This window comes from Ranitomeya variabilis, chromosome 5 (genome assembly GCF_051348905.1).
Source record: "Ranitomeya variabilis isolate aRanVar5 chromosome 5, aRanVar5.hap1, whole genome shotgun sequence".
NCBI lineage: Eukaryota > Metazoa > Chordata > Amphibia > Anura > Dendrobatidae > Ranitomeya > Ranitomeya variabilis.
Window position 1 is genome coordinate 67582640 of NC_135236.1, and position 18251 is coordinate 67600890.

Here is an 18251-nt window from a genome sequence, read left to right on the forward strand (position 1 = left end):
TGTAACCCCTGAGGGGGGGTTAAAGGTTACCTTTGAAATTGGTTCAATTAGGCTTCGGCCTACACTCTGCTCCCCCTGCAGAGCCCTGGGCTCCAACACCGCCAGTTGGGGCCCGGTACTGCTAGCTGGACAGAGAAAAACACCAGCCAATGTGTCAGTGGGGTTCAGCACCGCCAGCTGTTCCCCTGCTGTGCAGCCGGCATCGTGTCCTGCAAAAGCCACGCAGACACTTGCTCTTGTACCTTCTGCTCCCCATCCTGGTTCCAGTACCGTCAGCTGGTTCCGGGCAGAGCCTTTGGCTTAGGTGCCTCCCTCTGGGTATCCGAGTTCCACCAACGTCAGGTGGTCCTTGGTAGTGCTTTCAGGCACGGGTACCTCCTGCTTAGTAACCGGGTTCCAGTAACGTCAGCTGGTCCTCGGTAGTTCCATTGGCTCTTGGACCTTCGGCTACCCATCCGGGTTCCAGCACCGTCAGCTGGTTCTCGGCAGTGTCTTTTGCTCTTGTACCTTCTGCTCCCCATCCTGGTTCCAGTACCATCAGCTGGTTCCGGGCAGAGCCTTTGGCTTAGGTGCCTCCCTCTGGGTATCCGAGTTCCACCAACGTCAGGTGGTCCTTGGTAGTGCTTTCAGGCACGGGTACCTCCTGCTTAGTAACCGGGTTCCAGTAACGTCAGTTGGTCCTCGGTAGTTCCATTGGCTCTTGGACCTTCGGGTAGCCATCCGAGTTCCAGTTCCATCAGCTGGTTCTCGGCATTTTCTCAGCCTTCTTGTACCTTCTGCTACATTTCCAAGTTCAAGAGACTAAACACGATGACCCGGAAGACCACCCCTAAGATGACGACGACACCAGAGACGACAACCACCGTGATGACGACGACCCTGGAGACGATGACCCCGAAGACCACCCCGATGACGACGACCCCGGAGACGACGACCCTGAAGACCACCCCGATGACGACGACCCCGGAGACGACGACCCTGGAGACGACGACGACCTGGAAGACCGAGAAGCAGAAGAACAAGAGGCTGCAGAACAAAGAGCAGAAGAACATTAAGCATAACACTAAATATCAGAGCAAAAAATATTATCTAAATTATAAGCAGAAGAAGACTAAGCAGTGTATGGGGGTGAGTCCGTTCCTCCTCGTGGTGCCCCTGGATAAAGCCTGATGCTGCAGGCCAAACTGAACGCGGACAAATGTAACTCTTTTGTGACAGGCAGAACGGAAGGTGTAATCTTCAAACTTTTATAGATAACAACTACGGGAATGCCTGTCACAAATAAGAATATGATGAAGAAGTAGAATATGATGAAGATAATAGTAAAATAAAAAGAATATGAACAATGTAAGAAAAAAAATAATAGGTAGAAGATGAAGAAGAAGATGAATAAGGTGAAGAAGTTGATGTCAAAGAAGCTGATGAGGATAATGAAGAAGAAAGTGTGGGAGAAGTAAAAAAGAAGGTGAAGGGCGTGGAAGTAGTGAAACATCAATATCTGACAAAATAAAAAAAAATTAACATAGTCTAAATCTTTCTACCGCCGAACGTCATAAAAAAAACAAAAACCTGCTATTCTATTACATTGGGCTAAACCTCTGTGCCTTTAATGTCTCCGCCACGTCCCCCAATACATCCTACATTATTCTTAGTTGTTTTCCTTCATGTAGAATGAACCTACAAGTTTATAAAGGGTTTATTTTAATTCCGATATTTTCGTCCCATTGACTTGCATTGGGATCGGGTATCGGTATCGGATTGGATCCGATATTTTGACGGTATCGGCCGATACTTTCCGATACCGATACTTTCCGATATCGGAAAGTATCGCTCAACACTAGGGACGAAGCATAACATGAACATTTTTGTAGCAAAACAAAAATGTTAATCCCCAAGAAAGTTAGCAAGAGACGAAAGAGATAGTTCATTCCTTGATAGGTTTGAGGAAAGTTCTTGGTGGACCTACAGATCTTATATCTTTCACGCATAAAAGAAGAACATACCATGAGCAAGTAGAGCCATACAGACTGAAGTTTTCTGACTGATATTATACCAACGATGGAGGAATTCTGCTCCTATTCTGAAAGCCCCGGTGGTTCCTGGTGTTTGCACACCACATGCCTGATCACGAAAAAAAAATAAAAATCAGTGGCCATCACACAACATTTTTTTCTTGCCATGGTTTGCAATCACAAAGCAATGTGGTATATGGTGAAGTTTAGAAATAATATAAAGATAAAATATTACTCCCCTTAGTTTTCTAATCCATTTTCAAAGGAATTTATCGAAGGCGTAAATTAAAGGTTGATAGTCTAATATGAATGCGGCCAATAGCTTAATGTTGGGGAAGAGGAGGATTTCCAAAAAAACATCCTTTGGTGCTCTGGAAGATGAGACCCTGCTAAAAGAATTTTGGCAGGAGCTTTCTTGGAGAACATGGGAGCAAAAAAGATAAAAGAATCGCCCGCACACATTAGGACATCACCTGGATAGACTTGGAGAAGGTGAGTAAGTAAATAGCTTTCATGAATATGCTGCACTGAGCGTACAACAAATTGAAGTGCATATGTGAATCTAGCTGCTGCCAGCAGATCTGCAAAGAACCAGGATCTGATCCAAGGAAAATGCATAAAAACACACAAAGGATCTGCTGGTAGGCATTGTTGCTGGAACTAATGTTGTGGTACTAGTATCACAAGGTAGTAAGGCATTAAACTTTGTACAAGTGGTTACCGATAGGTTTATTCTATAAAATATTAAAAAAACACTATGCGTTTCGATTGCATACTGGTTTCTTCCTCAGGTGTATGTGAAGAACACAGGAACACTTTGCCGAGCCTACCTGTGTTTGGGGGAGATAGCTGTCCGATATACAATCAGCCTCAACAACTGAGAAATATATGGATGTGGAAGGGGTTAATTAAAATTGCACTTACCCGATTCTGTAGGATAGCATTGTTATCCTTCCCAAGTGCAAACTCTGTAGCTCCCCGAATAAACTCTGGTGCTCCGGACACTGGCAGATGATCATAATTCCTTGTTGGGTCATTGACTATCTGAAGATAAACTTTTTTCACTGGCAGTGGAACCCATGGCTGACCATCCTCAGATAGGAGGACTATTAAAAAAAAAAGAGGATTACTCTTACTTTCAGTAACAGAACAAAAGAAGATATCCATGATTTATTACCCTTAAAAATCACCAAGAGAGAGTCCTAGAAGACTTAATAATAAGAACTAGCTATTGATTTTTCTGATTTGACTAGTGGTAAAATTGACTTGGGTTCTGGTCAGTATTCATTCCTGCCTTATATCGAAGATGTATGTCAGGAGGACAGTGTACATCTCTGATTGAAGTCTCCAACATATGTCACTGTATAGGCTGCCCATATACAAAATGATACCATCCGATAGCTATTATATTGTTGGTTCCTCTGCATGATCCTGCATTGTCTACATTAATATTCCATACATACAGATGTCCTGTGAAGACTGAGATTTTGTGCTGAAACATGCAGTATGGTGACAGACCGAGATGATTTTTTTCTTTTAAAGGGTTATTCTCAAGATTGCTTAATTTGGTTAGCATGAAATAGATAAGTTTGCAATGCAATGGTCTTGCTTTTTCTATCTGCTATTATTCTCCCGAAATGAGAGCTTTTATGCTTAATAGTGTACATCTGGTCAGGGCCACCATCAGGGCATTACTGGTGCATGGGGCCCAGTAAGCAGAAGCAAAGAACCCCACCCGGACAGGGTGAGACACTCTGTGCAGCCTGCGCTGAGGCAGCACAGCCGAGCCACTGCATAAACGGCCTGGTAGGCTGCGTGGCACGCTGGGGCATGGGCTAATTACAGCCCTAGGGCCCTAGTCACTCACAGGAACAGCTGCTAAATTTGTATGGCCACAGCAGAGGAAACTGGTCACGTCTGACATTAGTGACGTAGCTGGCCCGCCCTCTGTTCAGAAGCTGCTGGGTGCCCCATGCCCTTGCGGCACATTATATGCAGGAGTTGAGGGCCCGAATGTGATGAGGTGTATGTGCGCGTGCGCCCACTCACCTGTCCGACCATCCATTCCCCCATCTGACCTCTCATTCACCTACTCACAGGCCCACTCACCTGCTACTCTTCTTGTGCCCCACTCCCTGCTCGTGCAGTGTAAAGTTAGAGGTCGTCTCTGCTGCCTGCCTACAAACTAGTAAATACCATTAATTCCAATTCTACTGACTGCTGCAGGTCTGCCTTCCTGCTGGCAATAAGTTACAGTTGCCTATCTTAAAGGGGATATTATAGTAACCTAATGCTTACCCCCAATACACAACTTATGGCATAATTATTAGGGCCAGTTCACATGGCGGATCTCCAAGCAGACATTCTGCTGAATATCCACAGTAACCGCTTCCTTCATGCCTTCCATTCATCTTTATGGGAGACAGCGATGGGAATTGCAGGATGGCAGGTTTTAGCTGTAGCCGTGCAGAGAAAGAACCTGTCTGCACCAAAATTCTGCTTGGAAATCTACCGTGTAAGCTGGCCCTTACAAATGAGTGGTTGCACACATGCCCAATGAGCTGCTCCACTCATTTCAGGTGGGAATGAGATTTATAGGGGCCCATTTGTTGTAAACAGTAGGGGTTCCCAGAAGTAGAACTCCCACTGATCTTGAGAACTATTGGCCCCTGAAATGAATGGAATGGCTGGTCTGTGTTTGATGAGGACATTGTGCAGACGTGGGAGGTGAGACTGTGGAATGTTTGAAGGGTGGAGGCCAAGCTGGGGTGGAGCCTGAGCGACGTCTCAAGGTGCCTGAAAATTTTGCTAGTATGGGGCCCTGAAATTCCTTGTGGCAGCTCTGCAGTTGGTCTCCATTGAGCTTGGCCACTAGAACCTGGTCCTAGAGTGTGAGAGTGCACAGTATCTACATGCCATGAAATGGGTTAACTCTTATCATCCCAGTCATTTCTTTCCAGGCTATTAATTTGTATATGTGACACCCCAGGGTCCTTGTTGTCACAGTGGCATTGCTTTCATCACGGGGAGAGTGATGTTACGCTTGGAAGCGAGGGAGGATCTTCTTTATCAGGTAAACACAAGCATACAACATGTTCACAATCCAGACCAGAAGAGGGAGCTCTGATCCAACCTATTGGTGGCTCCCCTATATATATTCTGGTCTGGAGAGAAAGTCAGTCAGTGAGTGCCAGACAGTAGACTGGAGCAGTCTGAGGCAGAGAGGAATGTGAGGCACCGTGCATCCATTAGTGTGCTGCAACTCCTGGATAGAGATAATACAGAAAGAAAAATGCATTGTAGTGAGCATGTAGGAGAGCGAAGCACAGGAAAGTGACAACTGGGGAGAATAGCTGCGACTGAGCTACCTCCCTGCAGAGCGCAGACACCGGTAGCCGGAGGACCGAGGTTGTGAGGAACACCAAGACTCACAGCAGAAACCGTCTGGACTACACGTCACCTGTCCGCCCCAACACCTGGAGACACAGTGGCGTATAAAGCCCAGGTCGTCATAGAGACCCTGTAAAAAGGCTCGAGCCACCTGTCATATGTGTTAGTGTCCCACCTTTAAGGAGGACAGAGAGAACAGTGAGGACCTTGACAGAAGCCACAGGCAGCAAGGGACTTCACCACAGTGCTGGTAGGAAGGCTTCTAACTCCACCTGGTAAGGGGTACTCTGAACTCGCTTCCAAGCTGGCCAGACCCTGCCTGTACCTGTGATCTGGTGCCCTGGACTGTGGCTTCCTGAAGTCTTCAGTAAACCCGGTAAAGAGACTGCAAACCTGTGTCCTCTGTTTCTTTCTACACTACCCACCAGCTTCACCTGTGGCAAGCCATACCATCCCTGCTGCCACAACATCACCCCAGAGGACCCCTTTAAGCAGTGTGGGTCCCCACTGACCGAATACCACAGGTGGTGTCACAAACACAAACTTTTTTTCAAACCCCTTTAAAGACATTTCCCTTTTACATGGGCGCAAAGGGCCACGGACTGGGTCGCCACCGCCGTGACTCATCCCTTTAAGTACCGGACCCGGTACCGAGTGCCCCACAGCCCTGACGGGCGTTCTATTTACATCAGTTATCTGTTCACCTACATTACCCTCTCTCTCAGCTCCTGACAAGCTGCTGGTATAAATCTTGCAAAATCACAAGCCTTGTGGCTTTAAAAGTAGTTATCTTAATTATGGCTCTCACTTTTCCCAGATGTGTGCTTGTTCAAATGGCCTATTTTCTCTATATGTAAAATAATGATAACAGTGTACACTCCAGAACAAACCAGTGACAACTGAATGTCTTACAACAGAACTTGCTCTGAGCTTGGCAATACTACTAATACTACAACTTTCCTCCCCCCTCCCCCCCAGAAGTATCTCTCAAGGAGTAGTGTCTGCCCCCTAAAAACCAGAAAGTAAGGAGACTGCACATCTCTGAACTGCTCAAAAAATAAATTGAGAATATCCTTTCAATTGAACTTATTGCTCTCATAGACCAAATAAGCATGGTCTTCCGTGGACACAGCTTGTAGTGCCCATTGATACCTGTATGGGGCAAAAGTTGGTCATGCCCCAATAACATATGGATTAACATTTATAGGATGCACCAGAAGCACATTATGCTGTCTATTTTGGCCACAGGGTCGGAAAAATGTAAAAGAAACTAAATTATTCTATTGTAAGAAAAAAAAAATCCATTTTACTGAAACTGAAAACTGAGTGTGAACCTGCAGCTGCATCCCCCCTCTTTCCTGATTTTCAGTTTCCTCCGCACCCTGTGCTGTTTTGCACTAGGTGATTTTTTTTTTTATTGAGAAGTTTTAACAGAGACTCCACAGAATAAGGAATTAACTTACTACAGAACAACGAAAGTTTATTCCCATCCAAAACTGAAAAATATTTAAAAAATTAAAAAGTAAGCATAAAAGTATAATCAAAATGTACAATTATTTCATCCATAAGCAAAGCGCTCTAAAGAAAAACGAAATTGAAATGCCAAAGCTGCTGTTTTTCGGTTCATGCTCGTCATCGAAAACAAACAAACAAAAAATCAATAAAAAGTGATCAAAACATCTTATTTGCCCCAAAATTGTATCAGTAAAATTTACAGTTCACCTCTCACTCATTCGGCTCCATCGATGGAAAAATAAAAAAGTTATGGGTCACGGAAAGTGGCATTAATTTTTTTTTGTTATTTTTCAGGTCAAAATTCAGAATTCTTGAAGTGACGGAAGTAATAAAATAAAGGATACAAGTTTGATATCCCCAGAATCGTACTGGCCTGATGAGCCATGTTTCCAGGTTAGGATTTATACTGCACACTCAATGCTAAAAAAAAAAAACTGAACCAAAAAAAATAATAGCAGAATTTGGATTTTTTTTTCTTTTTCTCCATCTCACCTCATTTAGAATTTTTTCTCTTTTCTCAGTATATTATATGGTAATCAGAACGTCATTTTTTCACAGAAACTCTCAGTATATTTTCATGTAAAGTCAAAACAACTTATATAAAGGATCTGCAGAAATATTTATAAAAACATCTAAATGGTACCAAAACTAATTTAGCTGGTAGCAGCTAACAAAAAATGGTGAAGTCTCAATACAGTGTGTACATGATGGCCCATAAGTCACTGGTCATGCAGGAGTCTAGTGTGTTCCTTGATTGCTCTTTTTAGGCACATTTTCAGTGCCATTTTGGGTAAGAGTGCAGCAAAACCTATGCCTTTAACATGCTTTTCTCAAACAGGGTGAGTTCAGTACCATGACAGATCCACTTAGGTAGATCCATTAAAATGTTCTAGACTTGTCCATGAAGAATGTGACTACAAGCCTCAGACTGGAGGACTTTGAATTAATTTCCCAAAAATAAAATTAATTCAGAATAAAATTAGATCTATACAATAAGGTGTAATCTTTCTTATAAAGTTACCTTTGTGCCCAAGGAAAACTTTCCTTCTGTTCCTGTCTTTTAGATAATCCTCTTCCTGCTGCTTATCTTTATCCTTTGCCGATCTTGGAACATCAAGAAACACGGAGAGAGTTGTCATCTTGATCTGACCATTTCTTCACTGAGGAGGACTGAAGGAGCAGGTCTTCTGCTTAACAGAAACAATATCTTAAAAGGGTTGTCCGCCTTTTAAGGTGTTTTTTTTGTTTGTATTTTTTTTTTTTTTTACTTAAAGAGGTTGTCCACTACTTTAACGTTGATGACGTATCCTTAGGTAATAAATGTCTGATCAGTAGAGGTGTGACACCTATAGGAGGCAGATGTGCAAAACCCTGATACTGCCACCATCAGTAAACGGTACACTTCCGGTTGCTGGAACTGATCAGTTATGACTGTTGTGACTGCTCAGTTACAAAACTGCTCCATCCAGGGGCCTCGACCAGGTCACTCATATCCTCACCCTATTGATTGATCTGCAGTACTCACTCATGGCCACTATCAGTAGATGGAGCACCTCCGTAATTCGGGTCACTCATGGCCACTATCAGTAGACGGAGCACCTCCATAATTCAGACACCTAGAACAGCTGATTGGTGGGGGTTGTGGGTGTCGTACCCCCCCGATCAAACATCGCTGACCCATCCTAAGGACAGTACATCAATGTTTAAATAGTCGACAACCTCTTTAAGTGCATATAACTCAAGCAAAAAATACATATTTTTGCAATTGCGTTTTGTTAAAAATTTTGCACCAGTTGACTTCTGTAGCCTCTGTGTTGCACGGTCTATGGCTGGCTGTAGAATGAGTTATCTGAAAAGTGACGTCGTTCTGATGGTGGGCAGTTTGAGCTCTTCTTCCACCATTCAGCATGTTCAACTGAGAACAGCAGATGGGATGATGTCACTACATCACGTCTGCTGTGCCGAGCGTCATTGCACACTGTGAAGACCGCAGCAGAGCGCTGGGGGGATGGGACCTAGATGTGTGGGGTTTTTTTGTTTGTTTTTTTTCATAGGTACAGTATGTGGTGTCATACTGTATATGGGGGTTCATATTCTATATAAGGAAGGTATTAGGGGCTCATACTGTATATAGGGGGCTATGTGGTGTTTATACTGTATATAGGGAGGCTGTGGGGATTATACTGTATATATGAAGGCTGAATATGGGCTCATGCTGGGTATGGGGGGGTTGTATGGCAGCTCATGATCTATGAGTGATAAATTATACAATTAATATTAGTATAAAATAATAATGTTAATATTAATTTTGAGCAGAATTAATTTCAGCCTATTGGTTTGGGCCTCCACAACAGTTACTCATGTTGCCCCTCAAAATTAATTGCCCCCCTCTTCTCAGGCTGTGACATTTTACCTACATGTCTATATCCTAGATCCGGATTTGTCCTCTCAGAACATTGCCAAGACCCGATAGAATTAGATCAAAACCTTAGATATGAGATGTGGAAGCTTCGGTCAGGGTTTTGAGCGCTTGGATTCATAAAGGTTTGCATTCACAGACAAGAAGTGATGAATATACACTGCTCAAAAAATAAAGGGAACACTAAAATATCACATCCTAGATGTCACTGCAACTGGAATATTTCATTCAATTCTTTATTCATTGCATAGTGTGATGCGTTAAGAACAATAAAACATAAAAAGGATCAATGTAAATCAAAATGAATATCCTATGGTGGTCTGGATTTGGAAGGATACTCAAAATTAAAGTGAAAAATCAAATTACAGGCTGACCCAACTTCAGTAGAAATGCCTGAAGACAAGGAAATGATGCTCAATAGTGTGTGTGTGGCCTTCACGTGCCTGTATGACCTCCCTACAACACCTGGCATGCTCCTGAAGAGACGGCAGATGTCTCCTGATCGATCTCCTTCAAGACCTGGTTTAAAACATCAAAAACTGCTAACACACTCCAGCCACATGAGGTCTGGCATGGTCATGTACCAGAAGGAACCCAGGGCCAACCGCTCCTGAATATGGTCTCACAATGGGTCTGAGGATCTCATCCCAGTACCTAATGGCAAATAAATAGATAAACTCGTGCACTGCCTTAGTATTAGTGGTGCTCAGGTAGGTTCCAACACCATAACCATATGTAAATAAACCTGGCACTCAACTTTCTTATCTGGAGATTTATTTTATTATCAGCAACAACAAAACGTTTCGGTCCCAAACTGGACCTTCCTCAGTTACGTGCTATGCATCCCTGCACGGGCTTTGCCTAGCCAGCAGTTTACAGACCAATATTCTGCATCTTCATGGGAACTATCAATCATTTGCCTATACGGGCACATTTTTTCTTCTAACCTCTGCATAGCACGTAACTGAGGAAGGTCCAGTTTGGGACCGAAACGTTTTGTTGTTGCTGATAATAAAATAAATCTCCAGATAAGAAAGTTGAGTGGCAGGTTAATTTACATATAGTACCTAATGGCAGTCAGGCTACTTTTGGTTAGCACGCGGATGGCTGTGCAGCCCTCCAAAGAAATGTACCCCACACCATTACTGACCCACTGCCAAACCAGTCATGCTGAAGGATGTTGCAGTCAGCAGATCGCTCTCCACGGCGTCTCCAGACTCGGTCACGTCTGTCACATGTGCTCAGTGCGAACCTGCTTTAACCTGTGAAGAGCACAGGGCACCAGTGGTGAATTTGCCAATCCTGGTTTTCTGTGGCAAATGCCAAGCATCCTGCACGGTGTTGGGCTGTGAGCACAACCCCCATCTGTAGACGTCAGGCACTCGGACCATCCTCATGGAGTCAGTTTCTAACCATCTGTGCAGACACATGCAAATTTGTGACCTGCTGGAGGTCATTTTGCAGGGCTCTGGCAGTGCTCCTCCTGTTCCTCCTTGCACAAAGGCTGGGGTAGCGGTCCTGCTGCTGGGTTGTTGCCCTCCTATGGTCCCCTGCACATCTCCTGGTGTACTGGCCTGTCGCCTGGTAGCGCCTCTAGCCTCTGGACACTATGCTGACAGACACCGCAAACCTTCTTGCCACAGCTCGCATTGATGTGCCATCCTGGATGAGCTGCACTACCTGAGCCACTTGTGTGGGTTGTAGAGTCCGTCTCATGCTACCACGAGTGTGAAAGCACAACCAACATTCAAAAGTGACCAAAACATCAGCCAGAAAGCATTGGTACTGAGATGTGATCTGTGGTCTCCACCTGCAGAACCACTCCTTTATTGAGTGTGTCTTGATAATTGCCAATAATTTCCATCTGTTGTCTATTCCATTTGCACAACAGCATGTGAAATTGATTGTCAATCAGTGTGGCTTCCTAAGTGGACAGTTTGATTTCACAGAAGTTTGATTTACTTGGAGTTAGATTGTGTTGTTTAAGTGTTCCCTTTATTTTTTTGAGCAGTGTTAGTGCAAAAAAAAGCATAAAATCGCCCAACTGTTCTTATGCTGTGGTGAGAATGTTGTACACCGCTATAGTATAGGTCAGTGCTACAGGAAAGCAATAATTTCAGATCCTTACCTTTTTCACTAGAATGTGGATTTCTCTGATGATTAGATCCTTACATTCCTATGGACACACCCGGAATGAGACCCCCTCCTCAGTGTACACAGCGTCATTGTGTGGCCCTCCTGTACACAGCCCCCGGGCACCTGTCACTTCCTCAGCGCTGAGTCTACAGTCCGTGATTCTGATTCTTTATGTCGTTGGTTACGGCGTGTGACTATAGTCACCAAGGTGATCTGACAACAGGGCCACTGGGGCTTGTGAGGCGACCGGCAATCAGACTGTAAAACATCGGGCTACTGATAGACTAGAGCTTCAAAAAACACATGGTGCAAGGGGTTAATGTGCAGAAAAAAAAAAAATTGTAACCACTTTACAGCCAGAGTTGCACAGGTGCTCGTGTAATGGCCCTAAATATATCTCTGGGGCTACCAAACTTTTTTTTTTTTTTTTTTTTTTTTTTTTTTTTTTAATGCAAAGCTTCATAATACTTTAAAGATTTTTTTGCTTGTTGATATCTTACAGATACATTAAGAGTAACGTGTACACAAAAATGAAACATTTTTTGTAAGTTAAATTCTTGGAGTTTACTGTTAAGTTAGAATATTAGAATAGGTGACAAATAATCCTAGGGTGAACATGGTCCTACGGTTATGGTCAGCTGTATATACGCAATTTTTTAAATTTGTTTTTGCACTATTTTTTCATGTACGTGTCGTTTGTTAAAGGAGTTTTGCAAAAATAACTTTTTCCACCCCCACCAGTTTTCACTTGATTTATCACCTTTCCCAGGTGACAGCGGCAGCCATTTGGACTGAAGGGAATCAGTCACCCCCTGGGTCATATATGACCTATTAATAAGGGAGTTGAAATGTTAAACTAGTCCTACCTGTATGCCTCATATAAGGCGTTGTGTTGAGAAATCATATTTTTATTTCTGTAGGCTAATGGCTTCTTCCAGGCTCTGGTGCGTGTGGTTCCTGCAAGAAAATCTCTGTCTCCTGTCCTTATTATCATACCACCCCCCTCCAATCAGCATCACAGTGCCCTATTACACTGGTCCACTAAAAAAAAATAAAAAAAAAAATTCTGCAATGGACTTTAAGAACAGTTTTAGACTAATTTGAGGGTGCTGAACTAAAATCTGATCTTATAATTTCTCTATCACATCACATTTTTGCGCTATAGGTATATAGCCCATTTTCATGAATTCCATGATAAATATAAGTAGTTAGTGTATGAAAAGTGCTGGTTTATACGGTTCACTAAGGTAAATTTAGTTTTCATTTAGTCTCCCGATAAATGTGAGAATATCTTTATTTTCTTTGACCATGCATATTTCCCATTTGTTATGATAGCACCCTTGTTTTCTGTGCTACTGGGACAGTAGAGCTACAGCAGAGCATTGGGTGAAAACTGAATGGCCTCAGCGACAGAGTTTGGCATCTGGCGATAAGAATGTCATCCATGATCCTCTAGTGGATAGGAAGGACATTGTCTTTCCTCCCTTACACATAAAACTTGAATTGAAGCAGTTCATCAAAGCTCTCAATCACAGTGGAAAATGCTTTAACTATATATGTTCAACTTTTCCTAGTCTTAGTGAAGAGAAGAAAAAGGCTGGAATATTTGATGGACCTCAAATAAGAACACTTATGAGAGACCCAAATTTTATCACATCAATGAATCAGACAGAAGAGCGAGCTTGGAATGCATTTTGTAATGTGGTGCAGAATTTTCTAGGAAATAAGAAAGCAGACAACTATGAAGAGATTGTGGAAGAGCTACTAATGAGTCTGCAAAATCTTGGATGTAGAATGAGTATCAAGATTCACTATTTACACAGTCATTTGGACTTTTTTTTTTTCAGAGAACCTTGGGGATGTGAGCGAGGAACAAGGGGAGCGTTTTCATCAGGACATTAAAACAATGGAAGAACGGTATCAAGGTCGGTGGGACTCACATATGATGGCTGACTATTGCTGGAGCTTGATGAGAGACAACCCAGAAGCTGTACATCACAGATCAGCCAAGAAAAGAAAGTTCAAATAACTGCCATTTGTCATTCATCTGTGTGCCATATATATGTGTTTTATATTTTGTAGTTTAACCCCTTAAGCCCCGAGGGTGGTTTGCACGTTAATGACCAGGCCAATTTTTACAATTCTGACCACTGTCCCTTTATGAGGTTATAACTCTGGAACACTTCAACGGATCTTGGCGATTCTGACATTGTTTTCTCGGGACATATTGTACTTCATGTTAGTGGTAAAATTTCTTCGATATAACTTGCGTTTATTTGTGAAAAAAACAAATATTTGGCGAAAATTTTGAAAATTTCGCAATTTTCCAACTTTGAATTTTTATGCCCTTAAATCACAGACATATGTCACACAAAATACTTAATAAATAACATTTCCCACATGTCTACTTTACATCAGCACAATTTTGGAACCAAAATGTTTTTTGTTAGGGAGTTATAAGGGTTAAAAGTTGACCAGCAATTTCTCATTTTTACAACACCATTTTTTTTTAGGGACCACATCTCATTTGAAGTCATTTTGACGGGTCTATATGATAGAAAATACCCAAGTGTGACACCATTCTAAAAACTGCACCCCTCAAGGTACTCAAAACCACTTTCAAGAAGTTTATTAACCCTTCAGGTGTTTCACAGGAATTTTTGGAATGTTTAAATAAAAATGAACATTTAACTTTTTTTCACACACAATTTATTTCAGCTCCAATTTGTTTTATTTTATCAAGGGTAACAGGAGAAAATAGACCCCAAAAGTTGTTGTACAATTTGTCCTGAGTACGCTGATACCCCATATGTGGGGGTAAACCACAGTTTGGGCGCATGGCAGAGCTTGGAAGCAAAGGAGCGCCATTTGACTTTTCAATGCAAAATTGACTGGAATTGAGATGGGACGCCATGTTGCATTTGGAGAGCCCCTGATGTGCCTAAACATTGAAACCCCTAACAAGTGACACCATTTTGGAAAGTAGACCCCCTAAGGAACTTATCTAGATGTGTGGTGAGCACTTTGACCCAACAAGTGCTTTACAGAAGTTTATAATGCAGAGCCGTAAAAATAAAAAATCATATTTTTTCACAAAAATTATCTTTTCACCCCCAATTTTTTATTTTCCCAAGGGTGAGAGAAGAAATTGGACCCCAAAAATTGTTGTGCAATTTGTCCTGAGTACGACAATACCCCATATGTGGGTGTAAACCATTGTTTGGGCGCAGGGCAGAGCTCAGAAGGGAAGGAGCGCCATTTGACTTTTCAATGCAAAATTGACTGTAATTAAGATGGGACGCCATGTTGCATTTAGAGAGCCCTTGATGTGCCTAAACATTGAAACCCCTAACAAGTGACACCATTTTGGAAAGTAGACCCCCTAAGGAACTTATCTAGATGTGTGGTGAGCACTTTGACCCAACAAGTGCTTTACAGAAGTTTATAATGCAGAGCCGTAAAAATAAAAAATCATATTTTTTCACAAAAATGATCTTTTCACCCCCATTTTTTTATTTCCCCAAGGGTAAGAGAAGAAATTAGACCACAAAAGTTGTTGTGCAATTTGTCCTGAGTACGACGATACCCCATATGTGGGTGTAAACCATTGTTTGGGCGCATAGCAGAGCTCAGAAGGGAAGAAGCGCTATTTTACTTTTCAATGCAAAATTGACTGGAATTAAGATGGGATGCCATGTTGCGTTTGGAGAGCCCTTGATGTGCCTAAACATTAAACCCCCCCACAAGTGACACCATTTTGGAAAGTAGACCCCCTAAGGAACTTATCTAGATGTGTTTTGAGAGCTTTGAACCCCCAAGTGTTTCACTACAGTTTATAACGCAGAGCCGTGAAAATAAAAATTATTTTTTTTTTCACAAAAATGATTTTTTAGCCCCCAGTTTTGTATTTTCACAAGGGTATCAGGATAAATTGGACCCCAAAAGTTGTTGTCCAATTTGTCTGGAGTACGCTGATACCCCATTTGTGGGGGGGGGACCACTGTTTGGGTGCATGACAGAGCTCGGAAGGGAAGGAGCGCCATTTGGAATGCAGACTTAAATGGATTGGTCTGCAGGCGTCACGTTGCATTTGCAGAGCCCCTGATGTACCCAAATAGTACAAACCCCCCACAAGTGACCCCATATTGGAAACTAGACCTCCCAAGGAACTTATCTAGATGTGTTGTGAGAACTTTGAACCCCCAAGTGTTTCACTACAGTTTATAACGCAGAGCCGTGAAAATAAAACATATTTTTTTTCCCACAAAAATGATTTTTAGCCCCCCAAATTTTTATTTTCCCAAGGATAACAAGAGAACTTGGACCCCAGAAGTTGTTGTTCAATTTGTCCCTAGTACGCTGATACCCCATATGTTGGGGTAAACCCCTTTTTGGACGCACGGGAGAGCTCGGAAGGGAAGGAGCACTGTTTTACTTTTTCAACGCAGAATTGGCTGGAATTGAGATTGGACGCCATGTCGCGTTTGGAGAGCCCCTGATGTGCCTAAACAGTGGAAACTCCCCAATTCTACCTGAAACCCTACCCCTAACCGTTTACTGAACATTTTCTGACAGTCATAAGTGCCACGTATATAAGTGCCACGTATATAAGTGCCACGTATTTCAGGCACTGAAAAATACGTGGCACGTAAATACGTGGCACGTAAATACGTGGCACGTAAATACGTATATACGTATATAAACGTATATTTCAGTGCCACGTATTTCAGTGCCACGTACTTCAGGTTAGGGGTAGGGTTAGGGTTTTTTGTTTTTTTCTTGTTTTCTTGTGTTTTTCTATAAAAACGCATGCGTTTTACCGCATTTACATGCATTTTTTCACACATGCGGTTTTTTTAAAAAACGCATGCAGATAAAAACGCAAGTGTGAAACCAGACTAAAAGACGCTTTTTATAGCAAAAAAGTTTTTGCATCTCCACATTTTGAGACCTATAATTTTTCCACATTTTGGTCCACAGAGTCATGTGAGGTCTTGTTTTTTGTGGGACGAGTTGACGTTTTTATTGGTAACATTTCCGGACACGTGACCATTTTTTATCACTTTTTATTCCCATTTTTGTGAGGCAGAATAACCAAAAACCAGCTATTCATGAATTTCTTTTGGGGGAGGCGTTTATACCGTTCTGCGCTTGGTAAAATTGATAAAGCAGTTTTATTCGTCGGGTCGGTACGATTACAGCGATACCTCATTTATATAATTTTTTTATGTTTTGACGCTTTTATACGATAAAAACTATTTTATAGAAAAAATAATTATTTTGGCATCGCTTTATTCTGAGGACTATAACTTTTTTATTTTTTTGCTGATGATGCTGTATGGCGGCTCGTTTTTTGCGGGACAAGATGACGTTTTCAGCGGTAACATGGTTATTTATATCCGTCTTTTTGATCGCGTGTTATTCCACTTTTTGTTCGGCGGTATGGTAATAAAGCGTTGTTTTTTGCCTCGTTTTTTTTTTTCTTTTCTTGTTTACTGAAGGGGTTAACTAGTGGGCCAGTTTTATAGGTTGGGTCGTTACGGACGCGGCGATACTAAATATGTGTACTTTTATGGTTTTTGTTTGTTTTTTTTTAGATAAAGAAATGTATTTATGGGAATAATATTTTTTTTATTATTATTATTTATTTAGGATTTTTTTTTTTATTTTTTTTTTTTTTTTTTTTTTTTTTACACATGTGGAAATTTTTTTTTTTACTTTTTTACTTTGTCCCAGGGGGGGACATCACAGATCGCAGATCTGATAGTGTGCACAGCACTCTATCAGATCTGCGATCATACTTTCATCGGAGCAGGCTGCAGCTTTCATCTGCAGCCTGCTCCGACCCGGAAGTGCTCCCTGCAGGATCCGGATACAGCCCCTCGGCCATTTTGGATCCGGGGCCTGCAGGGAGAAGACGTTCGTTACGAGGTGAGTACATCACCTTGTACCGATCGTCTCAGGGAAGCACGCAGGGAGCCCCCTCCCTGCGCGATGCTTCCCTGTACCGCCGGTACACCGCGATCATGTTTGATCGCGGTGTGCCGGGGGTTAATGTGCCGGGGGCGGTCCGTGACCGCTCCTGGCACATAGTGCCGGATGTCAGCTGCGATATGCAGCCGACACCCGGCCGCGATCGGCCGCGCTCCCCCCGTGAGCGCGGCCGATCGCGTATGACGTACTATCCCGTCACCGGGAATTAAGGCCCACCCCACCTCGACGGTATAGTACGTCATACGGGCTTAAGGGGTTAATTCTGTAAGTATATTTGATTTGCTGTACATAGACTTTGTAATCTTTGTTATTCCTTGATTAAAAATATACAAAATGTAGTACCGAAAATCATGTGTTTTTATCATAAAACATTAGGAGTAATTTTCATCAAAAAATTGAAAATATCTCGAAATCCTGATGTGATAGCCAAAAACGGAGTTCATATTAGTAATCAGCAGCCAAAATTGACTTAAAATATGTTTTAAAACCTTTTGCCAGAAAAATTGCGTTTACCAGTGTTATGTGTAATGGTGGGGCCGGAATCCCACACCTGCACCCTGCAATAGCACAATTATACAGTACCTATTCCACCCTTCTATGGGCATAGGCTTCAGCATTCTTCTACGCAGGCGAGTCACTACTACTTACGTTGCAATGACCTGCAGTGTGCCCGGTGATAAGGTGCTCTCCCCACCATGCATATGTGGTTGACTGGGGCATCAGAAACTGTATGGTTCCTAACTAAGCAGCAAGTAAGGAAGTGGGGAGAGCACCTTATTGCTGTG

General features: G+C 42.5%; 1 protein-coding gene across 1 annotated transcript in view; it reads right to left on the reverse strand.

Annotated features, from left to right (window-relative positions):
• Positions 1-11627, reverse strand: part of LOC143774485 (aspartate aminotransferase, cytoplasmic-like) — a 49009-nt gene extending 37382 nt beyond the window's left edge. The window contains exons 1-4 of the mRNA XM_077262126.1: positions 11465-11627; positions 7939-8104; positions 2937-3118; positions 2004-2121 (exon numbers count right to left, since the gene is read on the reverse strand). Of these exons, the coding sequence (XP_077118241.1) occupies positions 2004-2121; positions 2937-3118; positions 7939-8056 (418 nt within the window). The 5' untranslated portion in view covers positions 8057-8104; positions 11465-11627. The remainder of the gene's footprint in view (positions 1-2003; positions 2122-2936; positions 3119-7938; positions 8105-11464) is intronic.
• Positions 11628-18251: the final 6624 nt, after the last annotated feature.